At 39.3% G+C, this 27,998-nt stretch overlaps 1 protein-coding gene across 3 annotated transcripts; it reads left to right on the top strand.

Annotated features, from left to right (window-relative positions):
* Positions 1 to 108: 108 nt before the first annotated feature.
* On the top strand, positions 109 to 27,998 carry pum1 (pumilio RNA-binding family member 1). Of its 3 annotated transcripts, none has more exons than XM_084423973.1 (22): positions 109 to 337; positions 8,620 to 8,933; positions 10,141 to 10,209; positions 10,296 to 10,401; positions 10,494 to 10,681; positions 11,445 to 11,614; positions 12,026 to 12,269; positions 12,567 to 12,660; positions 13,123 to 13,224; positions 15,402 to 15,544; positions 16,802 to 16,940; positions 17,768 to 17,893; positions 18,119 to 18,409; positions 19,979 to 20,215; positions 20,969 to 21,236; positions 21,372 to 21,501; positions 22,396 to 22,530; positions 22,634 to 22,771; positions 24,082 to 24,207; positions 24,300 to 24,421; positions 24,514 to 24,706; positions 27,027 to 27,998. In XM_084423973.1, the coding sequence occupies exons 2-22, from the start codon at positions 8,631 to 8,633 to the stop codon at positions 27,156 to 27,158; spliced, it is 3,456 nt and encodes a 1,151-aa protein (XP_084280099.1). In that variant the 5' UTR covers positions 109 to 337; positions 8,620 to 8,630; the 3' UTR covers positions 27,159 to 27,998. The 3 variants fall into 3 exon arrangements, with proteins under 3 accessions (XP_084280099.1, XP_084280100.1, XP_084280098.1); XM_084423974.1 differs by having other exon boundaries at positions 233 to 337; positions 10,299 to 10,401; XM_084423972.1 differs by having other exon boundaries at positions 233 to 337; positions 12,552 to 12,660.

The raw sequence follows: 27,998 nt of genomic DNA, 5'->3' as shown, positions 1-27,998 counted from the left end.
ATACACAGCCAAAAGATTAATTCATTTCTGCTCTTATAATAATAGGCACAAAAAATAAACCCCATAGCAAACTTCACTTTCAAAAGCCCCCTCCGGCATTCGCTCGGTGTGTCAAACATTAAGAGCGCCTGTAAATCTGTACATTGTTGTATGTGTCTCGAGCACAACAAAGGACGACACTCCCCTCTTGGCGCAATGAACCGCACGCGCTCCTTCTCATGCTACCCATGATGCCCCGCGCGCGTCTGCTTGGATCGAGCCGCCATGTTGTCGGTGTGAAAGCTGGGAGCTGCTGCGAACCGGGGCTGAAATCCGTCACCATCCGCATCCTCCACCTGTGAGTATCCCTCTGTTCTGAAACCGTATTTCCCTCCTGAACCGTTTTAGCTCACCTCGCGTTTATATTTTGGAGTTATGATGCGTAACGAGTGATTTCGAGGGCTTTATTATAAGGCAGTGGCTCCCCCTCCTCTCCCCGGGGTTTCCTCTAGCTAGTGCTCTTCCTGTCCAGACGGCCCGGGCCTTTTGTTAACGGGGAAGAGGACCTGTAGAATAGCGGCTTACAGACTATCAGGTACCGGTTCGTGCGTTTTTACATACCCGCTTGTGTCTGTTTTATATCGGAAACCGGCTATGTTTGACCGTTTAGGCCGTGTAACAGTCATTATAACGTTTGATCAAAGCCTTGCCAGACAGTTCCGCCCCTCACCGATTCCCATGTCGCGAATTAATGTGACAACTCCGATAAAAGCCTCTGCTTCACGACTGTCTGAAGTCACCGGGTTCGTGTACCCCGTTATTGACCGTATATGCTGTTCCTCCTCCTCTTGAGGGTTAATGCGCGCTTCTTTTGTTACCTGTTTGTGTTATCATGATGCAAACGCATGCTTTGGTCATCATGGGTAACGAGTTACGGTATCTCTGCCCACTTCCGGGAGGTGAACATGCAGCCGCTCAGGAGCTCTGGTTTCCGGGTGTCGGTGGAGCTCGGGCCATGTAATGGCGAAACCGATCAGGCTGTAAAGAGCATGTAATCTATGAGGACAATGGCTGTCTCAACTTTGGGTATCATATGCGTCACGTCGAGGTAGGCAGCTCAATAGCTTATATGTCGGTGCAACAGTGCTCTTTTCTCTACCCGTGGTCCTTTTTTTTTTCTTGTTTTTTTTTAAGTCTTAAGTTATAAGCCATGAACCAAACCAACCAGCAACAAGGTGAATATTATAATATATTATCATATGTATCATAACATTACAAACGTTGATTTGAAGCAGGAAAGTATTCGAGCTAACGAGTTATTTTGGTGGGATTTGCTTGTTTCAGTTTTTTTGATCGCTGGAGAATCTTTGCAGAATCATTGCTAACAGATTCTGGCTTATGATAAACATGATTGTTTAAAAAAAAAAAATAAACAAGTTGAGGAAATGCATGCTGAATGCGGGCTTCAACGAAACACCCTCGTAGCTCACGGTAGGTCTGTGCTTAACACTTAACAGATTAGAAGTTATTGTTAAAAATCAATTCCACTATTTAGAAAATAAATGTGTTTTTTTTTACTTCTGGAATCTGACTATTGCGCTTTAGTATCAGAGCAAGTTTGTTGTTCGGCTTAATTGAGAGACAAATAAGGGTCATGCTGTGATGAATGTGAAGGGGAGTTCGGCTTTGATCGGGGGATTTCTGTATCACTCATTGTGGGATTTTATCTCTTTTCCACAAGTCATAAGTGTGGGAGTTGAATGCGTTTTTCCATAAAATGCAGGTGTTGTGAAGCCTAGGTCAGAGATTCTCTACAGGTTTTCCTTCAAGACCCAGATTTTTTCCTTGGATAACCGAATATAACCCTTATTTAATGAAGTCGGATTCACTTTTTCTTTTACCTTGCGTGGTTTTGTTTTGAGGATTGAGGGCATGTCACATAATCTGTCCATGTAGGTGTATGTCTCATTTGTCATAGTTTCTCTGCCAAGCAAGTGTTTCATGAAGCTTATCTGTAGAGCTGCACAATATATATAGAAATTATCAAAATATGTATATATTGCGATATGCATTTCGCTGTAACTGTGGGTCATGAACAAAAGACAAAGAGAAAATCACTCACTAGCTTTAATAGGAATCAGTATATATTTAATTCACACAGTGAAAACTAAGCAGTGTTTTATTTTTACATTTGATTATTCAGTTTTTGTTGTTTAATAACCCTAATGTAGGATAACCTGAACCCCTAAATGTTAAAATAACACTTCTTATGCCTCAGTAAAACACTGATGTTCACTTTCAGAAGTTGTAGGGATGTTTTCTTGTCACAAAAAGAATGTGAAACATATATAATTTTAAATACATTTAAAAAATAATTGAAGTTTATTTTACACACTTTTAAGCATTATCGAATATCGCATTATTTAATGAGTTATCGCATTTTTCTTCAGTATCGTGCAGCCCTACTCTGTTCAGTCTGTGGTGGTTTACCCTTTAGTCTTCAAACTTATTTGACCTGGTTTTGACCTCATGTGCTGGTTTATGGGACCATGTTGATCATTTAAAAGAGGTGTGGGATGCATTTTGTTCTGATGGAGTGCTGTGCGCACACAGTTATCTCAGTCTTTTTAAACAGTGTGTTGCTTCACCCTGTGTACTATCTTGATGTGAAGCTCAGGGCATTACTTCATCAATGTGTACAGGATTACACCTAATGGGGATCTTGTGCAGCTGTATAATCTTGCTGCGTTGCAATTACAGCGTTTGAACTTCCAAGGGACAAATTTAAGCAGACATTTAAAAAGTAGGCCTATATCGTAACTGGTAAAGAGCAAAAATAGGGATTTAAATTGTGTGTTGAGTGGACATTGCCTGTTATTTTAGTATCTTTGAAATTAGGGCTGTCACTGATGATTAATTGAGTCGTCAGATGACATTTTTGTGGTAATAAAAATAGACTTTTGTGAACAATAACCCTTAATGACTTAAAATACATGGGTATAATAACAATGAGGCAATAATAATTGGTTTAATTAAAGTATCAAAAGCATGTAATAGTATTGTTTTATTGAACAACACTGTTAAAATGCACAATGTAAAATATATAATATAAACATAATCAGCTTGTGTGCATTACGTATTAAAACAAACACCAGGGTGCTAATTGATTGCTGTTGTTACACTTTACAGCATGATAAAATCCTTGTTAAATATTGGCCAAATATTTAATTCAAATGTCCATTAATGTTTAATATTTGGCCACTTCTTTACGATAGAAATGCTAGAACATGTGGACATCAAGACACGCGAACTCGAGAGAACTTTTGAAATCGTGATCAACAACAGTTTGGATGTTTAGAAACATTGATGTGTTCTCCTGTGTTGGCTGAGGTTTATAAATGATTTAGCAACCCGAACTCGTGAATGCAGAGAATGGGGTTTGTTAACCGACCATGCCTATAAATGATAACAGTGCAACACTTAGCGCGAAACACAAAGCGAATCAGACTTTACGTTCCCAAACCCGAACAAGCAGCACGTATACAGAGACTGAGTTTGTGTGGAGGAGCATTTACTGTGAAATAATGACGCTTAAATAATTATTTATTTAAGTGAATCGCAGACTTTGTGATTTCACAATAGCACTATGCTTTAATGTGATTTTTAGATTGTTTTAATATAACGTGCAGCTTTTGAAAACGCTCTAATAATGCGGCTCATGGATTCTTGTCCGTGGAATGCGCCACTTTTGGTATTTTGGGGGTTAATTAAACACGGTCAAATTGCAATCGAGGAATTTTTTTATCAAGTACTCAAATTTAATTGAGGAATCGTGACAGCCCTAGTTGAAATACAATTTTTTTTTTTAGCAAAATTTTTAGTAATGTTGTCATTTTTATTATTTTTTAAATGCCTGCAAAGTTTTTTTTTTTTTTCATTTTAGTTTCTTTAGTACATGAAGTTAAACTTAAAGTATGGTTAATAAAAAATGGTTTTAGATTGAGTTAAAGGGTTAGTTCACCCAAAAATGAAAATTCTGTCAGTACTCACTCACCCTCATGTTGTTCCAACCCCGTAAGACTTTCGTTCATCTTCGGAACACAAATTAAGATATTTTTGATGAAATCTGAGTGCTGGATCACTCCTCCATAGACTTCTAGGTGACCGAAACTTGCTGGCCCAGAAAATGTATTAAAGAGATCGTTAATATAGTCCAAGTGACTCCAGTGGCTCAATCTTAAGTTTATAAAGTGACGAGAATACTTTTTGTGCGCAAAAACAAACAAAAATAACGACTTCATTCCACTATTCATTTCCTTCTATCTGGGCCTCGAGTTAGTTCACGTAGTGTTTTTGCGCAGCGTGTCTGTGTTGTGCGTCACACGCATCACACACATGACCAGCGTCGGCCAATAGTGAGCCTACGTGGTGACGTGTAACACAGACGAGCTGCGCAAAAACACTACATGAACTAACTCGAGGCCCAGATAGAAGGAAATGAATAGTGGAATGAAGTCGTTATTTTTGTTTGTTTTTGCGCACAAAAAGTATTCTCGTCGCTTTATAAACTTAAGATTGAGTCACTTGGACACAAGTTTTTTTTGTTTTTTTTTTCATTTTAGTTTCTTTAGTACATGAAGTTAAACTTAAAGTATGGTTAATAAAAAATGGTTTTAGATTGAGTTAACTATTATAACTCTACCTAGCCTATATCTTGCGTTTCCTAGCGCGTTTCCATTACAGATTTGCGTTTTTTTAATTTAAATTTTTTTTAAATGTCGACAAAAACGATTGCGAAATGACGCCGTTTCCATTAACCGATGTTATGCGACTAAAACTTCTTCTCGCGATAAGTAAATTAAAAACCATGGCAACGGACGTTGGTAGGTTTATGTACTATATCCCGGCCACTGCACTAGCCATTATTATTAATCGAAGGAGACGTATGTGTGTTTTCCAAGCATTAATGGAAGGAACCACCCTTATACTTGGGTTGTGAGCGGCATGTATGAGTGTTTCTCCCTCACATCTGCTTCGAGGTCTTGATTGTGGCATTTATTTGAGGTTTAGAATCCATTATTCCTGTAATTCTTTTGTCTTATATGAATTTAATAAAGAACTCTGTCTCGTATTCTGTCCAAACACACCGCGTCATCTACGTCAGGTGACCTGTAAATGCGCAAAAACAGTTTCCATTGCAGTTTTGCGAAATATTTCTTTTTCGAACTGCCTGAAAAACCTCCTCATGCGAGCTTGTAAACTTTTTTGCGATAAATGGGAGCTTTTGCGAAATTGACGCGTTTCCATCGGGCGTATTTTCAATTCGCAATTTCACAATTTGCGCAATTTGAAGGGTAATGGAAACACAGCTAGTAAGAGGCCTATTTCTTCTTATTTCTTTGTGCCTTTTGTCCCATCACATGATCTTCTAGCCCGTTGGTGCTCCAGCTTGCTAAACCTCTGGTACTAATGGGACTAACGACAAATCTGTGGTCCTTTCAAACAGTTGTCAGGGTTTCATGACACAGTGTCTTTAAAATGCTTGTGGTTTATTCTTGATCCATTTCATCGGTTTGGAATTGGTTTTCACATTGTGTTGTCTCGGTATGCTTTCACTAGCAGTGCAATAACTTTCATTAGTGTATTAAGTGCATCACATAGTCTAAATATCTTGACACTCTGCATCCAAGTTCTTCTGCTTGCCTCCTACCCGTAATTAAACCCGGTTTCATTTAATGCTAAAACCATGTGTGTTAGTATGATAGCTCCCAGTGCCTGGTGAATATTTCAGCTGAGTGTGACAGTCCGCTAACAAAGTTATGAAAGGTGGTTATGAAATAAACTTAGTACCTATTTAGAGAGACTATTATTTCCAGAAGGATCTAGCCTATGTGACATAATTGACTCTCAGTGCCAACACCTCTGGCACCATTTTGGGGTGAGATTACACCAATGCATCAGGATTTTGCAGTTGATGTTTGTGGTGGCCTATGTCTACATATCTCTCTTTAAAAGATCGGTTCAGTTTTAGATGTGAAAGCAAGAGCAAAACTCTTGTGGTCTCTTTTTTTTAGGTGTTGCTGAAACCAAAAATGCTCTTGTTCATTTTTAGGCTATTTATAGCAATATTATTTATTGACCGTAACGGTTTATATTTCGATTTTATGTTGTAGTTAATTTCACCAAAAACAAATTTCCTTGTCTTTTTTCATTTAGGTAAATGTAATACTTTTTCTAAAAGTACCATTACAGAAGTTAAAGGGATAGTTCACCCAAAAATGAACACAAAGGAAGATATTTGGAAGAATGTTTGTAACCAAACAGATCTCGGTCCCCATTGACTACCATAGTATATTTTTTTCCTACTATGGTAGTCAATGGGGACCGAGATCTGTTGATTTTTTCCAAATATCTTCCTTTGTGTTCAGCAGAACAAAGAAACTCATACAGGTTTGGAACAACTTGAGGGTGAGTAAATGATGACAGAATTTTCATTTTTGGGTGAACTATCCCTTTAAGACACATGTCCTTATAACTATATCCACATGAGACATGATTGCACATTTCATTCTGTTAGAAAGTGTTTCTGTTTGTCAATAAGCAGAAATACTGAAATTTAAATCATATTATTGATGGCTGAGATATCAGCATGTAAATGAAAACAGGATAACTGTAATTTCCTTGCAAGCAGAAATAAGGAGAAAACAAGTGTAACTGTGTCACAAGAGGAACTTTTTTTTCTTTTTCCTCCTTGTTATTGCACATCTTTTGGCTTGAGGTGCTGTGGTAGGAATGTTTTGCAGAGAACCCTGTTATCCACGATAAATGGCTGTTATATGGCGACTCAGGAGTGAGTAGATTCAAAATAATTGCTGTTTTAGATCAACCTTTTGTCCTGATTTGGCTCTTGTTTAAGTGGCGCATGGCCCAAATGTTACGGAAAAACATTTGGATAATTAAATGTATATTTTCTTTGTCGTGTATGAATTGGCTATATGTATTGCAAGACAAATAGTGAAATATATACTTCTGCCACAGAAGTACAATAATGCGCATCAAGGTCACAAGCCGCTAAAGGTCGCTTTTTCAAAACAATAACAAAGGAGTAGCTTGATGAAGCCTTGAATGAGTGTGGAATCATGGGAGTTGTCGTCTTCACTGATTGGAAAGCCATTTGATGGGACTTGTGTTCGTGGGTGAGCTGATGTGTTACAGTTTTATTAACGTTACTGTGCTAAGGTGAAACTGAGAGCCCGGGAGATTTTACGTTGGTGTTTTTATAATGCGTATGCCGCAGTCGCCCACTGCCGCTCCTTTCACGTTGTTTATGCATATTTTATGATTAAAGTTACGACCTCCTTCGTCCCTGAACTTGAACTTTGTATACACTTATGTTTATTCACTTAAATGCACATTATTTTATTTCATTCTAACGAAATGGCCACAAATGCTGAATTACTACTCATACTTTTTGACGAATTTATCTGTCTCTGAGACTCGCAGTAACTCAAGAAAATGACTAACCGTGTTGAGCTATGTAACAATTAGTTTTGTATTATTAGTACAATTAGTAACGATTAGTTTTCTGTCGATTAAAGTATCCAAACTGTTGCTCTCCTGTATAAAAAAAAAACCCTGCATAGTATATTAGTGTTTCCATGGTCTCTACGAAAGTAAAACTGGAAATCAGCGGTAGTGCGGATATGACTTCATTGACAGGTGACCCAATGATACGGGCTGGTTAAAATAGCTGATTTCTCTGGATTTAAGTGTTGGAAAATTTTGGGATAATGTAAGTACACAAGTCGTCAAAATATATTACATTGGTCTTAAGGTTTTGGTATATTGTAATCCAAAAATCTTACGTATTGTGCCTTTAAGTGAATTTCAAAAGTAAAACTTTTTGTAACTTTGTGTCAGTGAGTGTAATGTATTGCATTTAGTAATATGACGATGCTTAAGGTTTTTTTGGTGTATTTTTTTGTTTATGTGCCTCTAATGTAATGAAATATTTAGGTTCTGAGTACTAAAAGAGAATGTCCAGCTAGAAATTGACCTTTTCTCATCAGGAAAATTTGTTTCAGTGGAAATTCCTCCATAGTTTCGTCTCTTGACTTTCCCCAGCATTTCCAAAGTCACTCTGTGACAATGATATCAGATGCACATTTCAATGAGAATGAAATGACTCAATTTGACAGACCCGCTCTGCTTGATTAACTAGAACAACAACCTCTGCTTTCCCCACTGAGCCTCAGCAAGTGTGTGCGATGTCGTAATGAGCGCTGACTATCACACTGATGGATTGAATTGACCTCGTTCCAGCCCCAGACCATGTGTCTCTTCTTTTCTGTTGCCTTATATTTTCATGGGTCAGGGATTTTATTTTGTTTGTCCTTGATTCAGTGGAATCCGTGTCAGATTTACTGTGCTGTTACTGTTTAACTCCATAGATCTTTCTTTAAAATAAGTAAAGTTGGTTTGATTTTGTCATTTCTCACAATATTTTGTGAGCCTTCTCATCCTCAGCCTTGCTTTGAGAGACACAGCTGTGGTAATATGGTAACTGAATGCACTTTGAGTGCAAAGCAATCCCTGATGCCTTAGGGGTTAATAGTGTTTTGTTTTGTTCTTGTGTTACAGTCTCTGGTGGAATGAGCGTAGCGTGTGTGTTGAAGAGGAAAGCTGTGCTCTGGCAGGATTCGTTCAGCCCCCACCTGAGACTGCCTCCCCCTGACAGGCCATTACCCAGCATGCCTGTGGTGCTGAGTGCTGCGGGCCACCCCCCCCAACCCGGCCCTTCTCCTCAGGCCCCTCCCCCTACGCAGGGAGCAGGGCGCTCTCAAGATGACGCCATGGTGGATTACTTCTTCCAGCGGCAACATGGCGACCAGCCCGGCTACAACAATTGCAAACACCGCTGGCCGACTGGTGACAACATTCATGCAGACAACCAGGTGAGAACTGTGTAAAATTGACCAGGTAGATGCTTTTTTTTAAAGAGGACCTATTTATAATATTTTACAAAGACTATTTTACAAAGACTTTACAAATAAAAAAAAAATTCCCATGTTCTCCATTGTTGCAGCTCCTCTCTTCCCAGTCACGCTCTGTTTAGTTCCTGTCTCTATGAAACCCCCCTCCTAAAAAGCACAGTGTGCTCTGATTGGTCGGCTGGAGCAGTGTTTTGTGATTGGTCAACTGCTTTGAGCGTGTTTGGGGAAATGTCCCGCCCCTTAACATAACGGCCAGTTTAAACACGCTACTAACTCGCTCAATCAGCCCCCGCCCCTTTATTTTGCCATGTGCTTTGATTGGACGCCTGGAACAATCAGAATCGGCTGGAATTATTTAAATGAGCAAGACTACAATGGAGGCGTTTCAGGCATAGATATATTTACATAGGATCCGCTTTAGGGGCTGTTTCTATTGGCCGCTGTACATAAGCCGTCCACCATATTAGAACTGACAAAGCCGGTCTTTGAACATTCGAGAGCAAGTTGACTGAGCGTCTGCAACCCTAGGCAGATGCATGTATGAATATCTAAATCTGCAATAGACTTTAGCAGATGATTTTGCTAAACTAACTATTGTATTTATATGATATATTTGTATTTTTGTAATTGAATTTTTGCCATGAAAATAGCTTTGAATGCTTTAAATAAAATAATCTGAATCTGCTAAACTAACACAATACAACAAGATGAAGGCGGCAGCTAACACATTAAACAGTTACCATAGTAAAAGTAAAACCATTAAAAAGAAAAATAACTGAGTTAATACATTATAAAAACACAAGCTGACACATTCTCACCTGTGAAAGGATATCATGTTTCTTCGGGAATTTAAATCTCAGTGGTTTCACAACCAGCGCAATGTTGTGGCATCATTTGATTCTTACTGAAACACGCTGACTGTTCCAAGATGGCGCATGTGTGTGGGATCTACATATACATATCTACTGCTTCATGGAGTTCAGAAACAGTGACACTGATCCAGAGAATAACTCCCGCTGGAGGGACTTTTTGTTACTTAGCAGAGCTTTTTCATTCTCAAACAGCAACATTACACACTAAAGAAAGTTGAACATGCAAAAAAACATAATAGGTCCTCTTTAATTGTATAAAATTGAATCTTGTAATAATTGTATAATATTTCACACAGGTACGATCAATGGATGAGCTGAACCATGACTTCCAGGCACTTGCGCTGGAGGGCCGAGCCATGGGAGAGGTGAGACTCCTTACCTTCCTCATCATCTACTTAATACTTAATTTCTCATTCTTATGTTTTTAATGTCTGATGTTCCCGCTCTGCAGCAGCTCCTAACTGGGAAGAAATTCTGGGAAACTGATGATTCAGGGAAAGATGGACCAAAAGGGATCTTTCTGGACCAGTGGAGAGACAGTGCTTGGGGAACCTCTGGTATGTGTGTGTGTGTGTGTGCAGATGGCATGGTTGTATTTTACATATGTAGGTTTTTTCTCTCTAATGTCCCTTTTTTTTCCCTTCTGTAGATCACTCTGTGTCCCAGCCAATAATGGTGCAACGCCGACCAGGTCAGGGTTTCCATCCCGTGGGAGAGGCGGGATCTGTGCTGTCGCCCCGTTCTGAGAGCGGTGGATTAGGCGTGTCTATGGTGGAGTATGTTCTTAGCTCCTCCCCTGCTGAGAAAATGGACTCGTGTTTGCGCAAAGGAGCATTTGTGAGTCTTGATTATGAATCTTTTATCATCAAAACATTCTTATTTGTTTTTATTAAAGGGATACTTCACCGATTAGCATTAAGCTTTCTGTCAGTAGAAACCCGGTAGTATTTTCGAGTGACCGTGCTTCCCTCCCTCATGTCCCCCTGAGACGAGAGATTTCTGTATTGTGTGTCTGGAAAAAAAACTCAGATGACGCAAAAATCGTCATTTAGCTCATCAGAGGCTTTATTGTCCAGAGTCGAGAGACTACAGCCAGTAGGAGGAGCTCGTCCCGCATGTCTTCAACCCGCCCATAGGGGGATCTCACGATAAAACACCGTCTTTTCAGTTTCGAGTCGACTAGTCGCCTAGTTGTATCATTTCTTCCGATGCTGCCCTCTGTAACCGGTAGGCGTGGCTTGGGAGTGGCCTCGTAGGGCAGCGAAGCAAGTGCATTCTGGGAGTTGTTGTCTTTCATCCACATGAGCCAAAAATAAATTTTCTGGCTTTTCTCAGTCTAGAAGGCACCAACTTCTAAAATAATTTCACATTTCTACTACATAAATGACCCAATTTAAATACACATTCATCTTTCCAGCGGTGAAATATCCCTTTAAGATTAGAAATAGTTCACACAAAGCTGAAAATTCATTATTTGTGACCCTCATGTTTCCAAAGTCATGGTTTTGAATGAAAGTAACATTACATTTTTGGATGAACTGTTCCTTTAGCACCTCAAGTCCTTGTCATTTTTACTTCAATTTCATTCTGTTTCTCTTAGGGTCCCAGAGACTCGGAGGCTGATGACCCTGAGAAAAGGGTGGAACAAAAACCCAAAACAACATTTGATCCTGAGCGGAAGGAACTTAAAGAGACAGAGCCAGACGTTTTGGATAACCCCAATGGACTGCCCAATCAGAATGGACTTGATGTGGACGTTAAGGATTTTAGGTATACACCATCAAAAAAGTATAATAAATTAATGACTGCTCAATGTAAAAAAAACATTGTTTTTATTCCGCAAGAATGCATCAAATTGATCAAATGGGACAGTAAAGATATTGGTAATGTTACAAATCATTAAAATAATTTCTGAAGGACCATGTTATACTGAAAACTGGAGTAATGATGCTGAAAATTCAGCTTTGATCACAAGAATAAATTACATTTTAAAATATATTCAAGTAGAAATAAAATAAAATATTGGATTTTTGATCAGATAAATGCAGGCTTGGTTGAGCATAAGAGACTTATAAGGATAATGTTTATCCTCCCTCAGTTCGCTTTGTGGGGCTTTCCATATGTATACTTTCAGTATTTCTAAAATGTATTGAATACACACCTCTCTTGTTTCTTCCCCAGTCGAACTCCGGGTAACTGCCCTCCGACTGGTCCAGAGGTGGAGTTGGGTGGACCAGAAATGGTTGGAGGTGCAGGGCCAAAACCAGCAGAGGAGTTTTCAAATGTTGAAACCCAAAATGTGACCCTGGACCCCATGGAATCTGTTTCTATGGAGACTTTGCAGTTTGATTACACTGGAGGCCAGCTGCCTCTCGACTCCACAGCTGCTACCGTCAGCCTGTTCGACTACAACTCCCCTCAACAGGTGAATATCTGATGCTGCTAGCACTTTCAACTCTCAAGACTGTAATTAGTAGAGTAGAAAAATAATGTGTGTATTTATAAATATTTGTGTTGTTGCTATCAAAGGCCGCGAATGTCGAGGCTAACTTTGAAAAACCTTTGTTTGAAGTAATGTGCCACAATACCGTTCAGCTTCTTTGGAAGTTATTCTGGAAAAGTAATTATTAGTCACATTTGCATATGCTTCTGAAGCCTTTGCATATATGACTATAAACAAATGCAAATGTTTAATGTCTGATAAAAGCTTCATGTATTGCAGCTGTTCCAGAGGCCCAGCGCTCTGGCAGTGCAGCAGCTCACGGCGGCCCAGCAGCAGCAGTACGCGCTCGCCGCAGCTCAGCAACAACACATCGGTGAGTTTCAGCGTAGCTCTGAGTGTCCAGATGACTTAAAGGTGCAGTGAGCAATTTATGAGGAGCGCTGTTGACGTTTGAAATCAACCCTACCCAAAAGAAACACACCCCTCCCTTTAATTGCTCCATCCCCAAAATAACAAACACGCTAACAGCTGGCACATCAGACAGCAAGTACGGATGAACCAGCCCAATGTTACGTGCGTGTCAAGCTGATAAAGCAACCTTGGCATGTTTTTTTCCCCTCCTATTTACACAGCTATGCACAAACACAGTTTTTTTTTTCAACACACACACACACACACACACAGAACAGACATCGAGCAAATATTCACAAAATTGTTTGTTTGGGTGTTTATTTAAATTTTCAACAGCGTTCCTCAGAAATGACTTACTGCACTTTTAATGGACAAAAGTTTCAGGTGATTTATTTAATTTGGTTTCTTATTGGTTGTGCGTTAGGTTTGGCCCAAGCTGCATTCGTACAGAATCCGTACATCATTAGCACTGCTCCTCCAGGCACTGATCCGTACGCCGCCGGCCTCGCTGCTGCCGCCACACTAGGTGAGAGATCATGCTTACCATTCAAGATGGATATGTATCATGTCGGTTATTAAAGTTTAAAATGATTATGTAAATATAAAGTATGTTGATGAGTCCAGTCGGCATCACTTTGGGGTTCTGATCACCCTATTGGTGTTTATTTGTGATTTTAATGAGAAGCTGACTACATTATTCTATGTTCTTCCCAAATAAATAAATACATAGATTTATTACATCATGGAAAACAATTAGCCTAGCAACATGAAAAACACTAAGAATATTAATTTATATTGTACAATTGACCAACTAGAATTAATTGTTCTAGAGAGCTGTGTAATATTTGGGGTCTTTCAAAATGTTTTTTTTTCTTTTTTTTTCTTTAATGCTCACCAAGGCTGCATTTATTTCATTTAAAAAAACAAAACAGTAATATTTAAAATAACAATTTCCCATTTAAAGGCACAATATGTAACTTTTTTTGCTTTAAAAATAGCAAAAATCACTATATCTATGTTATATATATTTTTTTTGTTGTGTACTTACATTATCCCGACTGTTTCCAACAACTTTCAAACCAGGAGAAATTTGTAATTGAATTCGAAGACACGTCCCGTTTCTTTATTTCCGTTTTGTCGCCGTCAATGGCGTCATATCCGCGTTGTCCCTGGTTTCCCCTCGTACTGCCATAGCAACCGGAGCTATGAACCAGAGCCCTCTGATAGTAACCAAAGCGACAGACGCAGACAACTGTGTAGTTCGCAATGTCTATTTGCACGCTGTTGTTGTTTCGTTCAAACATTATGGACCATGGCAAGCAGACTTTGGATAAAAAAAAAAGGAGAACTAAAACGAGAATCAATATCAGCGCGGTGTTTTCGAGATGCCGAGAGCTCCCATAGAAAGTAACGTTATATAAACGAGAGCTCCACGTCCGAGACTTCGACCGCTCCTACATGTACTTTATTAAACAGGTGAGCACATTTACATAAAACTAATCAATGTTATATAGTTCAGCAATGATAAAATGTTAGAATATGATCTGTATGTTATTCTAATGTTGATCTAGCTTACTGCTAGTCTCATACAGACAAACTAACGCTAGTGTAATGTTAGACCAAGTGAAACAGCGCTGCGTTACCTCACAAGTTTAATTTGTCTAATAAACTGACCTGTGAGTAGTAATTCTTCACTTGCGTGTAGTTCGGTAGAATGAAATGTCCATATTCCTTTAATATCCGCGGGACTCGCGTCGCGTGTGGAGCTGATAGCTGTCTCTTAGCAATCCCGACCTGCTTCATATCACAGTCATGATAAAAGCATCGATGTATTCAGTCATCCATAAACATTATTAGATCGGTCGGCTTGACGTTGACGACAAGATCCATAATTCTTAGCAAATGTTGCGTCATCAAACTACGCCTTTGTTATTGTAAAGAGGCGAAAAATTCCATACTATACGTTTAAATATATTTAAAGAAGGGATTTATTCCTGTGATCAAATCATTACCTCAGTCTTCAGTGTCACATGATCCTTCAGAAATCATTCTAATATGATGATTTGCTGCTCAAGAAACATTTATTATCCATGTTGACCGCAGTTGTGCTGCTTAACATTTACATTTTTTCCAGGATTTTTTGATAAATAGAAATTTCAAAAGAACAGCATTTATTTTAAATAGAATTATTCTGATCAATCTTTGTTGAATACATTTTTTTTAAAGAATCATACTGACCCCAAACCTTTGAATGCACATTAAATGTGGACTCACTCAATCTTCAATATGCAAATATACAAATGCGTTGAATGTGGCATAATAATGAAAGTGTCAATGTGCAGCAGGGTTCTTTGTACTTGAACGATGACAGTACAGACTGCATTTTAATGCCGCACTCGCTGTGACAGGAGCAGTCTGTTGCTCACAGTCTGGAGTGGATACGAAGTGTTGCTCATGATGCCTGATAGTTTGGACGGCGTCCTCCAGAGGCTTGAGATTTAGCTCCAGGATTGAGGCAGTCTGCTTGACTAAGCCACACACACAAACACACACACCTGCTTTGATGCTCCTGAAGCAGAGTACAAAGGCAGAGGAAATGGCTGCCGACTCTCGATTCCCGTGTAAATCAAAGCCCCTGAGCCTCCTCTGAAAACAGTGTGCTTTGGCCCTTCATCTGAGCAATGATGTGTGTGTGTCTTTCAGGTCCAGCGGTAATGCCCCCTCAGTACTATGGTGTGACTCCATGGGGTGTGTATCCGGCCAACCTATTCCAGCAGCAAGCCGCCAACCCCTCCAACTCGGCCAACCAGCAGTCGGCCGCACAGAACCAACAGAACCAACAACAGGTAAGAGTTTAGCCAATCAGAGCGCTAGAGCTGCACGAATCTGGATAAATTGAGAATCGCAATTTAAAATGATTCTCCCATGATTCAGAACTGACGACTAAACAAAATAACATTTACTAGAGCTTCTGAAAGTGTTAAATTGCTGCAGTCTATTTAAAAATATTTAATTAAAAAAATATCTATTTGGATGAATGATTCAGTGACTTCATTACTGGATGAATCATAATTTTTGAATGAATCTCTTGAATTAATGAATCAATGCCAATCCATTCACAGTCACTTGTCGCCACCTACTGGTGTAATGATGTAATTGATACAATCTTTATTTGAAGCATCAAGTTACTTTTAAAAGGTGACTTAAGCCCTATTTGGACAGGACTAGTTTAACATGGAGAGGTGGGGTGAAGTAATAATCACCAGAGCTTCTCTGTGGTTTTAGTCCCGTCCGAATGTACATCTCAGTGATCATCACTGACAATGTCAGTATAGATTATGGCGACTTTTACCTTCAGTAAAAAGGTCTGGAAAAATGACCTCAGGTAATACTAATCCCGTGCGAATAGACCCGCTGTAAATATGTATGTAAATATTTCGTCATTTCCTGTTTAAAAGTAGTTTTCCGCGGTTTTTCAAGTATGGAGACGCTTGAAAAAGAATTCAGTCGCGTTCTAGACGCTGGAACGAGTCTGTGGCAAAACTCAAGTGTTTTCCACACACCATTCAGATCAGAGAGAAGATCGACAGCACTTGTTAGAGGCACGAAACATCTTTTAGCGTTAGGGAAGTGCCTATTACCAACACAATCCAATCTGAAGTTAATTAATACATCATTCGATCGGACATAACTGTTTTTTATATATAGGTTACATGTGTTTGCGCACGTGATATCAGGAAGCAACGTAATACGCACATGACGACAGGAGGGTGACGGCGGTGTGTAAATCGAGTTACTCTCCCACTTCTGCTAGTTTAACTGAGATCTCTTATCCCGTGCGAATTGTCCATTAATATTACAGACGTCCTGTGGTAAAATTACATTACTCCATCTACTCCATCTAAAGTTAATCCCGTCCGAATAGGGCTTTACTCAGAACACAGATCTGAACGTTCGCTGTGATCGTACTTGTCAAAGGTTTAATAGACAAAGGTGAATCGTTGTCATTCAGGAATAAGAACGCATGGGGTTTTGAATTAAGTTTGCGACACACATACATTCAACTCATCAGCCAATCTTTGACTTTTTGTTTTTTGCCCCAGGTGATGCGTGCAGGTGGAAACCAACGACCTCTGACTCCCAGTCAAGGACAGCAGGGTCAGCAGACAGAGCAGCTTGTAGCAGCAGCAGCGGTGAACTCAGCCTTGGCGTTTGGACAGGGTCTGGCAGCAGGCGTACCTGGTAAGGGACTTGATTAAAGAGATTTTAAAGAGGTGTTCACACTGACAGTGATTTTCAAGAAAATGTGACCCAAGAAAGTTGATTTGAGGTGACTGATGCGGTTGCCGTTGGAACACAATTGAGTAATGTTTAACCTTATGCAAATGGACAATACCAGGATCCTGATAATCATAGAAAACCAAGGAAATAAAATAAAATAAATAATTCATTTGGTATGTGATGGAAAGGAATTGTGAATATACACTACCATTAGAAAACTATTATTATTTATTTTTTCAGCAGAGGCATTAACAGTAAAAGTGACAGTAAAGACATTTTATAATGTTCCAAAACATTTCTATTTCAAATAAATGTTCTTTTGAACTTTCTATTCATCAAAGATTCCTGAAAAATTTATCAGTTTCCCCAAAATAAAATAAAAATATGCAGCACAAATGTTTTAAAGAGTGATAATTATAAATGTTTGTTGAGCAGCAAATCAACATATTAGAATGATTTCTGAAAAATGATGCTGAAAATTCTGCTTTATCACATTAAAAATCGTACCAGCCCCAAACTTTTCAATTTAGAAAGTGATGTTTTATTAAATAAGATATTTCATTAGCTTAAAATTGCTTAAACTAATCACTGATGACTGGGAAAAGTCATGGGAATTCATTGGTCGAAAGTGAGGAAAGCCTGGACTGTCAGTTGAAATGTTAGTGGATACAACAGTCTTGTTGGGACACCATCTATCAACCAACAGTTCAATGACTTTAATCAGCAGTTCAATCGCTGTTAGTGTGAACAGGTCAGTGTCTGATTAAGACGTGTCTGTGGTATTCCAGGTTATCCTATGTTGGCCCCAGCTGCGTATTATGACCAGACAGGTGCGCTTGTGGTGAACACAGGTGCTCGTGGAGGACCAGTTCGACTGATGGCCCCTGCATCGGTTATCATCAGCCCGTCAGCAGGTACGTGTTTGAAAATGACAAATCAACCACCATTTAACACTCTCAGAATCTTGCCTTGTATTTGGTATTAAAACCTTATGGATTTAAAGGAACAGCTCACCCAAAAATGAAAATTCTGTCTTTTTCATCTTTGGAACACAAATTAAGATATTTTTTTTATTCCACATTTTCAAGCTTCAAAAGTATATAAAGACATTGTATAATTAATCCGTTCTGATTTCCCAGTGGCCGCTGCTGCCGCCTCAGCGGGCGGGGGTAATGCCGGTCTCGGTGGCGGAGCAAGTGGGCCGTTTCGTGCGTTGAGTTCTCAGCAGGGTCCCGGACAGCAAGGGAGCGGGGCGTTGGGAGGGAGCTCTTTTTACGGGAGTGGATCCCCAAGCTCCTCCTCACAGAGCTCCTCACTATTCTCACAAGGCTCTGCCCAACCGGGAAACACCTCACTTGGATTCAATGCCAACCCGTCGTCTTCTCTGGGAGCCACGCTTGGAGCAGCACTCGGGGGTTTTGGCACAGCAGGTATGTTTAGTTGGTTATCTCAAGTTTCGTTATGTTGAAAATAAAAATCACTATAATATTGCTAGAGGGTTATTCCTCCTAGCGGCAAATCTACTTTAATATATATATTTACACACATACACATCACGTCTGGACGAGTTGAAGCTAATTGCCTAAAGTCCAGAAAGAGCCAGTCTGAAGATTTTGGACAATCACAGTTGACCAATTTCACAGAAAATCACATAGTATGTGATGGGCACAGAGACTTTTTTTTTTTAGCTTCAGACTATGAATCCATCCAGTCAGAGGATATTTATTTTTTTATTTATTTATTCAGATTTTAGAATTTTTTTCATAGGGATTGTGTTTGAAAGGACCTTAAAGTCTAGTAGTGTGTGATCTTGTCATTAGCTATATGATGCTGTCGTAGATTTTTCTTAACCTAAGTCCTATCTCATCTGACCTAAGCCTACCTGGGCCTGTAATATTTATACCCTAGCGCGTCTACACATCGACGTCGGCTGAGTCTAATCCTATACCCTAGCGCGTCTACACATCGACGTCGGCTGAGTCTAATCCTATACCCTAGCGCGTCTACACATCGACGGCGGCTGAGTCTAATCCTATACCCTAGCGCGTCTACACATCGACGGCGGCTGAGTCTAATCCTATACCCTAGCGCGTCTACACATCGACGTCGGCTGAGTCTAATCCTATACTCTAGCGCGTCTACACATCGACGGCGGCTGAGTCTAATCCTATACTCCAGCACGTCTACACATCGACGTCGGTTGGGTACTAATACCTGTTCCCGTAACTAGCTTTCTTCCTGCGCAGGAATAATTGACAAACAGACCTTAGCAAATGTCCTTCAAATGCTTTAATCACGGCCGGAGGATCTCTCGAACAGTTCTCAGAGAATCTCCCCCAAGAAGAAGCAAGGCCGGAGGATCTCAGACAAATCCCACTGAGAATCCCACCAGCTAAAAGAATACAACAGTTTTTATAGAATAAGGAGGTATCGCAAAAATGTCATACTGCATTACATAATTTCCCCACAATTTGATTGGTTTTCATAGACAAACCCTTCTGTTACCAGGCAAAGCAAACTTTGTTTTAATGATTACTTCATTGTTAATCACAAGTTTCAAATTTAGTTGTCTGTCTAGTTTCAATTCCCAAACTTATTTTTACACTCACACAACCAAAGTCAAAGGGGTATGGCGAAAATACAACATCCAAAAACACAGGACAGAACGTTTTAGTACATTGTGTTTCAAAGTGTTATCATGTTAGGCCTGAAAAGAGAAGTAAGGTTAGATGTTAGAGACATGGTTAGTTTAATATACAGTTTACTATTTTTATCTATTAAAAATCTACCACAATGCCCAGTCAGCAAGTGTATGATGCCTATCTGTTCTAATTTTAAAAGCTGTGGCATGTATTCCAGCTTGAAGTGAACTTTAAAACGTACTGCACTGCAGGACCAAACCACAAAAATCATATTTGTTCCTAATGCTTAAATATTTTAGATTTGCATTTAATCTGACTCTGGTTTAATTTTTGCATGTCCGTTTGTTTGTTTTGCAGTGGCTAATTCCAGTTCCAGTGGGTCACGTCGGGATTCTCTGACGGGTAGCTCTGATCTGTACAAGCGCACACCCAGCAGCCTCACCCCTATTGGCCATGGGGGTTTCTACAATGGCCTCAGCTTTAGCTCCTCCCCCGGCCCAGTAGGCATGCCTCTTCCAAACCAAGGCCCCTCCCACTCTCTCACCCCGCCTCCCTCGCTCTCAACTCATGGATCTTCAAGCAGTCTTAACCTTGGTGAGTACGTGAATGAACAAGGTATTTATATAGCGCTTTCATATGTACTACTGTACACCCAAAGCGCTGTACAATCATATCAGGGAATCTCTCCTCAACCACACACCAGCTATGGGTGGAGAGGAGAGAGAGTGATAGAGACAATTCAGTGGATGGGGGGATTATTAGGAGGCCAATGGAGGGAATTTGGCTAGGACACCCCTACTCTTTACAAGAGTGCCATGGGATTTTTAATGACCACAGAGAGTCAGGACCTCAGTTTAATGTCTTATCTGAAAGACGGAAGGACTTCCTCTTTGCTTTCAAAGGCGCAGTTGCTCATTATCATTTAAAGCGGGGTTTCTCAAACTCGGTCCTGGAGGGCCACTGTCCTGCACAGTTTAGCTCCAACCCTGATCAAACACACCTGAGCAAGCTAATCAGTGTCTTCAGGATCACTGGAAACTCACAGCTAGGTGTGTTTGATCAGGATTGGAGCTAAACTGTGCAGGACAGTGGCCCTCCAGGACCGAGTTTGAGAAACCCTGATTTAAAGAGACGTGCACCAAAATGGGTCGCTGTGAACAGAGCTGTTTTTGAGGAGGTAAATATGGTGTTGTTTTACACAACCAATGAGGAATTTTAACCTAAGTATATTACAAACTTTACATGAAGACCCTAAATAATCATACCAAGTTGTGGAAAATGAGCGTCTAATGACCCCTTTAAACATATTTAATGAATTGAATCTCCCTTCTGGCGCCTCCCCTTCAGGTGGACTGACCAATGGCAGTGGGCGTTTCATCTCGGCAGCACCAGGGGCGGAGGCGAAGTACCGCAATGCCACCACAGGTTCGTCTCTCTTCAGTCCCAGCAGCCAGCTCTTCCCTTCCTCTCGGCTACGTTATGGGATGTCTGACGTGATGCCTTCGGGACGCAGCCGTCTCCTCGAGGACTTCAGAAACAACCGCTACCCCAACCTACAGCTGAGAGAGATCGCGGGACACGTCATGGAGTTCTCTCAGGACCAGCACGGCTCCAGGTCTGCTACAGCTCACATGTTAGAAAGTCAGAACCCTTATATCAGCATTTTGGCATGATATGATAATAGTGGGAATAATAAATAAAAGGTCCAAATCCAAAATGTTAAGAAAAATACAATTTGGATTTTGTTCAGGTTTATCCAGCTGAAACTGGAGAGAGCAAGTCCTGCAGAACGTCAGTTGGTCTTCAACGAGATCTTACAGGCAGCCTACCAGCTCATGGTGGATGTGTTTGGAAATTACGTCATCCAGAAGTTCTTTGAGGTATTATTGAGTTATTTTGTTGATGAATGCATCAATTTAGTATCTAATGAACTGTGTGCGGTTTAACATGAGTGCAGGTTCAGATTGGGACCTGGGGCCGGTTTCACAAAGATAGACTTTGACTATGGCTTAGATATAGTAGATAGTCAGACTTCAGATAGACACTGTTGCACAAAGCACTTAAGACTCTATCTTAAGTAGGACTACACTGCAATGCATTCTGGGTAAAATAAGACACTTTTCAGAACAAAAAACATGGCGGATCGAGTAAGCGCATTCAACCGCTCAGTGCAGTTTACCCCAGCGGAAAAGATGTGTTTGTTGGAGGAGTATAACAGTTACAAGGACGTTTTACTTGGGAAATTTAGCGGAGAATGTAGTAACAAGAAGAAATGTTTAAATTATGAGCCATTTTCCCTTTTCTTTTGGCTGTTTGTAGTGTAACTGATTGTTACTGCTGGTTGCCAAGGTAACATAGAGGCTTAGACCTAAGTTAGCCTGGGGGTAAGGTGTCTAAATGAAGTCAGTCTTTATCTTTGTGAAACAGTCTAACTTGCATTAGCCTAGTCTATGAGCAGATTTTAGACTTGTCTAACACTATAGACCGGTCTAAAATAGCTTTGTGAAACCGGCCCCTGATTTGGGACCGCATACCAATTTACTTTTTGTTTCTATGTTTGCTTGTAAATTGGTTTCTTTTTTTCTTTCTTTTGAAGTTGACCCGAAATAAACTTAACTAACTAACATTTATTTATATAATACGGATTGTTTCAATGCAGCTTCTCAGTAATATACAGGAAAGTAACAGTTTCAGCGTTGCAAAGTTCATCAGTTATATGTGCATTAAGTGTACTGGATGTCAATTAGGATGCTAAAAGAGTTTTATGTGTTTAGTTTGGCAGTCTGGATCAGAAGTTGGCGCTGGCCGAGCGGATCCGTGGTCATGTTTTATCCCTGGCGCTGCAGATGTACGGCTGCAGAGTGATCCAGAAAGCTCTGGAGTTCATCCCTTCGGACCAACAAGTCATTGTGAGTTTATGAAAGGCTGAACGCTCATGTTGTAATTATTCACATGGCTGTGGTGAAGTTACAGTGTATGAATTGAATCAAATTTGTTTTGTGTCTTTTACAGAATGAGATGGTTCGAGAGCTTGACGGGCACGTGTTAAAGTGTGTGAAGGATCAAAATGGAAATCATGTTGTGCAGAAATGCATTGAGTGTGTCCAGCCTCATGCTCTTCAGTTCATCATTGATGCATTCAAAGGACAGGTGTGTCTCTTTTGAACTGTGTGAAACGCTGTATGTTTGAATATAAGGGCTTTGGGTGTGTGTGTTTGTGTACCATGGGAACTTTTATGACTAATTTTTAGAGGCCTTCATATTTTTTGAAGCACAACTTCAGTGCAGAATCTCAGTATAAGAAATGAGAAATTATTTAAATAATAATATGAAGATACATAATACTCAGCTATTCCTAATTTTAAACAATAAATCAATGTAAATGTTTCTTTTTTGTGTAGAGAAAGTTTAACATGAAATAAATACTACACTACCATTGAAAAGTTTTTGCGGTAAGATTTAAAGAACAATTATCTATTATGCTCACAAAGGTTGCAATAATTTTCATATATTATTGTATATTATATTATTTTAAATATTATAAATTTTTTATATATTTGAATTTGTAATTTATTCCATTGATTCATGTGCCAATGTTCTTTTCTAGCATCCATGCTTAATATTTTTGTCGAAACGATGATACATATTTTCTTTTCTTTTTTTCTGAATTCTTTGATTTAATAGAAAGTTCAAAAGAACAGCATTTATTTGAAATTTTTTAAATAAAAATGGACTTGGTGCTGAAACCCAAAGCACAGGACAATAGAGACACCAGAATAACAATATTCCTGATTCTGAACCTGAAAATACAGAATTATTTTAGACGAATATGCTTTCACTGTCACTGACTAGATATATTTAAAATAATGAAGGACGCTTTTACTTGTAACATCAGACATTTGGCATTATCAGGACACACAAATATTCCCACATTGCATTATTATACATTATATAGTAGTTTAATGTAGTCCTCTAACACTAAAACTCTGAAAACTTGAATTTGTTATCACACAGTAATTTTTATTTTGGGTGATCTACCCACGATATGTATTGATGCATTTTTGTATTGTGATATATTGTGACACGATATATTGTTACACCCCTTATATATATATATACACACACACACTTTTTTTGTGTTTTGGACCCAATCTGAACTTTAAAAAAATCCTGTCAAATATTGGTAGAACTGCAGTCTTGTCAAATTCAGTGTTTCCTCTTTAATGGACCGCACTGGCCAAAATGGCTGCAACAGTGAATGAGTAGTCTATGGGACCCATGTTCTTTTAAAATGAATACTGGGGACAGAAAAGTCTACTTACATGCATTTTGTAACCTGTCTGTGCTGTGAGAAAACTGCATTATCATCCAGTCGTGTCTGGAGCGGCTTATTTTGAAATGTATTTAAAACCTTTGTCTCTTGTGTGTATGTTTAACTAATAACTGTGTGTGTTGTGCAGGTGTTTGCTCTGTCCACACACCCATATGGTTGTCGGGTGATCCAGCGTATTCTGGAGCACTGCCTGCCTGAGCAGACCCTCCCGATACTGGAGGAAATACATCAGCACACCGAGCAGCTGGTCCAGGTAATTTATGAAGCCGTCTCTTTCTGCACTGAACCAGGATCTTAGCCATTCCTCTTAAGAACGTTTCTTTTTTTCCCCCCATCCCCATATAGGATCAGTATGGGAATTATGTGATTCAGCATGTTTTGGAGCACGGCCGCGCTGAGGACAAGAGCAAGATTGTGTCTGAAATCCGAGGAAATGTGTTGGGGCTCAGCCAGCATAAGTTTGCCAGGTACGCACAAAGAATTTACGCACGCATGATAAACCGTCACACAAATACGAGCAAGTGTCTTACTTGGGAGCCGCTTGTGTTTTCGTTCACAGTAACGTGGTGGAAAAGTGTGTGACCCACTCGCTGCGTGCCGAGAGGGCGATGCTGATTGATGAGGTGTGCAGTATGGCGGACGGGCCCCACAGTGCCTTATACACCATGATGAAGGACCAGTATGCGAACTATGTTGTGCAGAAGATGATCGATGTGGCCGAGCCGACACAACGCAAGATTGTAATGCACAAGGTGCGGCTGCTATTTCATCATCAGTATTTCTTCTTTTCCTGTTTGTGCCCAAAGTGGGGCTGGGCGGTATGACGATATATGGCAACGATATAAAGCGTCCATTAGAGCTGCGTGATTAATTATTAAAAGATCTCGATTCAAACTCCAACGTGATCTTCTTCATAAATGACAACGATTCGGCCATGTCTATTAAAACAATTAAAAATCAGTAATTTATTGAGATATTATTAAAATTTGTAATTTGTTGATTCATGTGCCAATGTTCTTTCTCGCAGCCATACTTAATATTTTTGTCGAAACAATGACGCATTTATTTTTTCAGAATTCTTTGATTGAATAGAGAGTTCAAAAGAACATTTATTTGAAATATTTATTTTGGTAACATTATAAAGTGACTCAGCAAACATTCAGATCTCTGTTCTTAGCCAGAGAGAGCAGTTGTCATGTATAGTTATGAAACGGCTTCACAAACTCCACAATATAATTATTTCTATTGCAATAATTCAAATTATCACAGAAGTACTGGGATAAAAATGTATAGTTCGGATATAAACACTGATGTCTACGGTAGCGATCGGATTGGAGTGAATCACCTTTTAAAAGTAACTTGATGCTTCAAATAGTCAATTACATCGTTACACCAGTAGGTGGCGACAAGAGACCGTTAAAAAATATTTTTCATTGAATCGTTAGCTCAAGAAATTAGTTCAAAAACACTGATTCATCCATTGAATCATTCATTCAAAAAATAATTAATTCATATGTGTATACATTTATATTTTTGTGGTGGAGCCAATCTGAACTTTGAAAAAATCCTGTCAATTATTTGTAGAACTGCAGTCTTGTCAAATTCAGTGTTTCCTCTTTAATGGACCGCACTGGCCAAAATGGCTGCAACAGTGAATGAGTAGTCTATGGGACCCATGTTCTTTTGAAATGAATACTGGGGACAGAAAAGTCTACTTACATGCATTTTGCCGTGAGAAAACTGCATTGATAATTTCTGACACACTCAATACAGCAAACATTCAAATCTGCGTTTGCGCTACCGCTGACTGACTAAGACCAGTTGTCATGTATAGATTGATACTGTGTGGCTGTTTCATTTCACAATAATTTAAATAATGGAAAGTACAATAATCATATCATTACATTGTTACACCAGTAGGTGGCGACAAGAGACTGTTAAAAAATATATTTGTCATTGAATCATTCAAGAGATTTGTTCCAAAACACTGATTCATCAACAAATGAAGTCTAACCTTAACCCACAGAATTGTCAAAATGCCCTTTATGTGGAGTATTCACTTAAACACAGTAGATTATATCTTAAATTAACAAACAGTTGGGTGAAAACCGGATGTGTCAGTAAATTTAGTGCATTTAGTCTTAAAGTGACAGCAGCCTAATATACAATGTCTGTATTTCTTGCATTAAATTTTTAGATACAGTAGGTTTATTTAATTTGTAAATTTGTTCTATTGTATTAATCCTAGTGTTTTTATTTGCTGCTTTGTTCTTATTTTTAGTAACAATATTGTGAACTTATTTAAAGGGATACTCCACTTTTTTTGGAAATAGGCTCATTTTACAACTCCCCCAGAGTTAAACAGGTGAGTTTTACCGTTTTCGAATCCATTCAGCCGATCTCCGGGTCTGGCGGTACCACTTTTAGCATAGCTTAGCATAGATCATTGAATCGGACAAGACCATTAGCATCTCTCTCAAAAAAATGACCAAAGAGTTTCGATATTTTTCCTATTTAAAACTTTACTCTTCTGTAGTTACATTGTGTACTAAGACCGACGGAAAATGTAAAGTTGTGATTTTCTAGGCTGATATGGCTAGGAACTATACTCTCATTCCTGCGTAATAATCAAGAAACTTTGCTGCCGTACCATGAGTCCAGCAGTATAGTTCCTAGCCATATCAGCCTAGAAAATCGCAACTTTACATTTTCCGTCGGTCTTAGTACACAATGTAACTACAGAAGAGCCAAGTTTTAAATAGCAAAAATATCAAAACTCTTTGGTCATTTTTTGAGAGAGATGCTAATGGTCTTGTCCGATTCAATGATCTATGCTAAGCTATGCTAAAAGTGGTACCGCCGAACCCGGAGATCGGCTGAATGGATTCGAAAACGGTAAAACTCAACTGTTTAACTCTGGGAGAGTTGTAAAATGAGCCTATTTCCCCCAAAAGTGGAGTTATCCCTTGAATATGGTGAAATATGTTTTTGGTCGTATCGCCCACCCCTATGCTAAAGTGTGTAAGAATTGTGATGAATGTTTTGTGATGGATTTCGCTTGGTTTTGTGTAGATCCGGCCCCATATTGCAACGCTGCGGAAGTACACGTACGGAAAGCACATTTTGGCCAAGCTGGAGAAGTACTACATGAAGAACGGCGTTGACCTCGGCCCACTCTGTGCACCTCCTAATGGCATCATGTAAACCCTTCCCATAATTCCTCTAGGATGGCCGTCTGTGCGAGCGTGTTCGTCCACAGCCGACGACGTAGGGATGTTGGGGTGGAGAGTCGAAACCTTCCCCTCAACACTGAATCATACCCAGGTTGTTATGACCTGTTTTGTTTTTTTTGTGTTTGTTTTTCCTCTCCCTTTTAGCATTTCTTCTGTTTTTTGCTCTACTACCTAAATGATGGTCCTTTTCGGTCCTGTATGAAATGAGAGAATATTTGATTTATCCCATGTTCAATCATGTAGGCTTGCGCAAACACACTTTATTGCTTCGCAACACCTTTCTAACTCGCATATTCTTTCATAACACACACAAACACACACACACACACACATACATACATTATCACTAACACTTGATTGCTAACACGCAGACATTTAGCATGGGAGACGTTTTTGGTCTTGCTTCTATAAACTATTTAGTGCATACTTGGTGTAGACCTTTGCATATATATATAAATATATATATAAAACTTTGTAGTTTTTCTGGTTTTTGATGTCCAATCTGTATCTATAATCTTCCCCTGTAGTGAATACATACTTCTGATTGTATAATTGTACATTTGTAAACCTTCGCTAATGTAAATGTGGACTCGCTTCTACAGCCCTTTTTTGGTATGAGGAGAAAAAAAAAAAAAAAAACGACAAAATGGAAAAAAGAAAATCTTGTGCATTTCAGTGTAAATTCTCACCTCTTTGGTTGTGGTTTCTGAGTTATGAGTTGTTATATATTGTAAATTGTAATATCAGATTTTTTGTTGGTTTTGAAGCCCTTTGAATTATTACTGCATAGATGTACAAAGAACAGAGAAAA

Source organism: Rutilus rutilus (assembly GCF_951802725.1).
Source record: "Rutilus rutilus genome assembly, chromosome: 11".
Lineage (NCBI taxonomy): Eukaryota > Metazoa > Chordata > Actinopteri > Cypriniformes > Leuciscidae > Rutilus > Rutilus rutilus.
The sequence above is the reverse complement of the archived record's forward strand: the minus strand, read 5'-3'. Positions and strand labels throughout refer to the sequence as shown.

Excerpts from the sequence above, each read along its gene's own strand:
- pum1 (XM_084423972.1), top strand. The coding sequence starts at position 8,631 with ATGAGCGTAGCGTGTGTGTTGAAGAGGAAAGCTGTGCTCTGGCAGGAT. Across the intron at positions 20,216-20,968 it reads TTCAAGCAGTCTTAACCTTG|GTGGACTGACCAATGGCAGT; the intron begins GTGAGTACGTGA and ends CCTCCCCTTCAG. Across the intron at positions 21,237-21,371 it reads CAGGACCAGCACGGCTCCAG|GTTTATCCAGCTGAAACTGG; the intron begins GTCTGCTACAGC and ends GATTTTGTTCAG.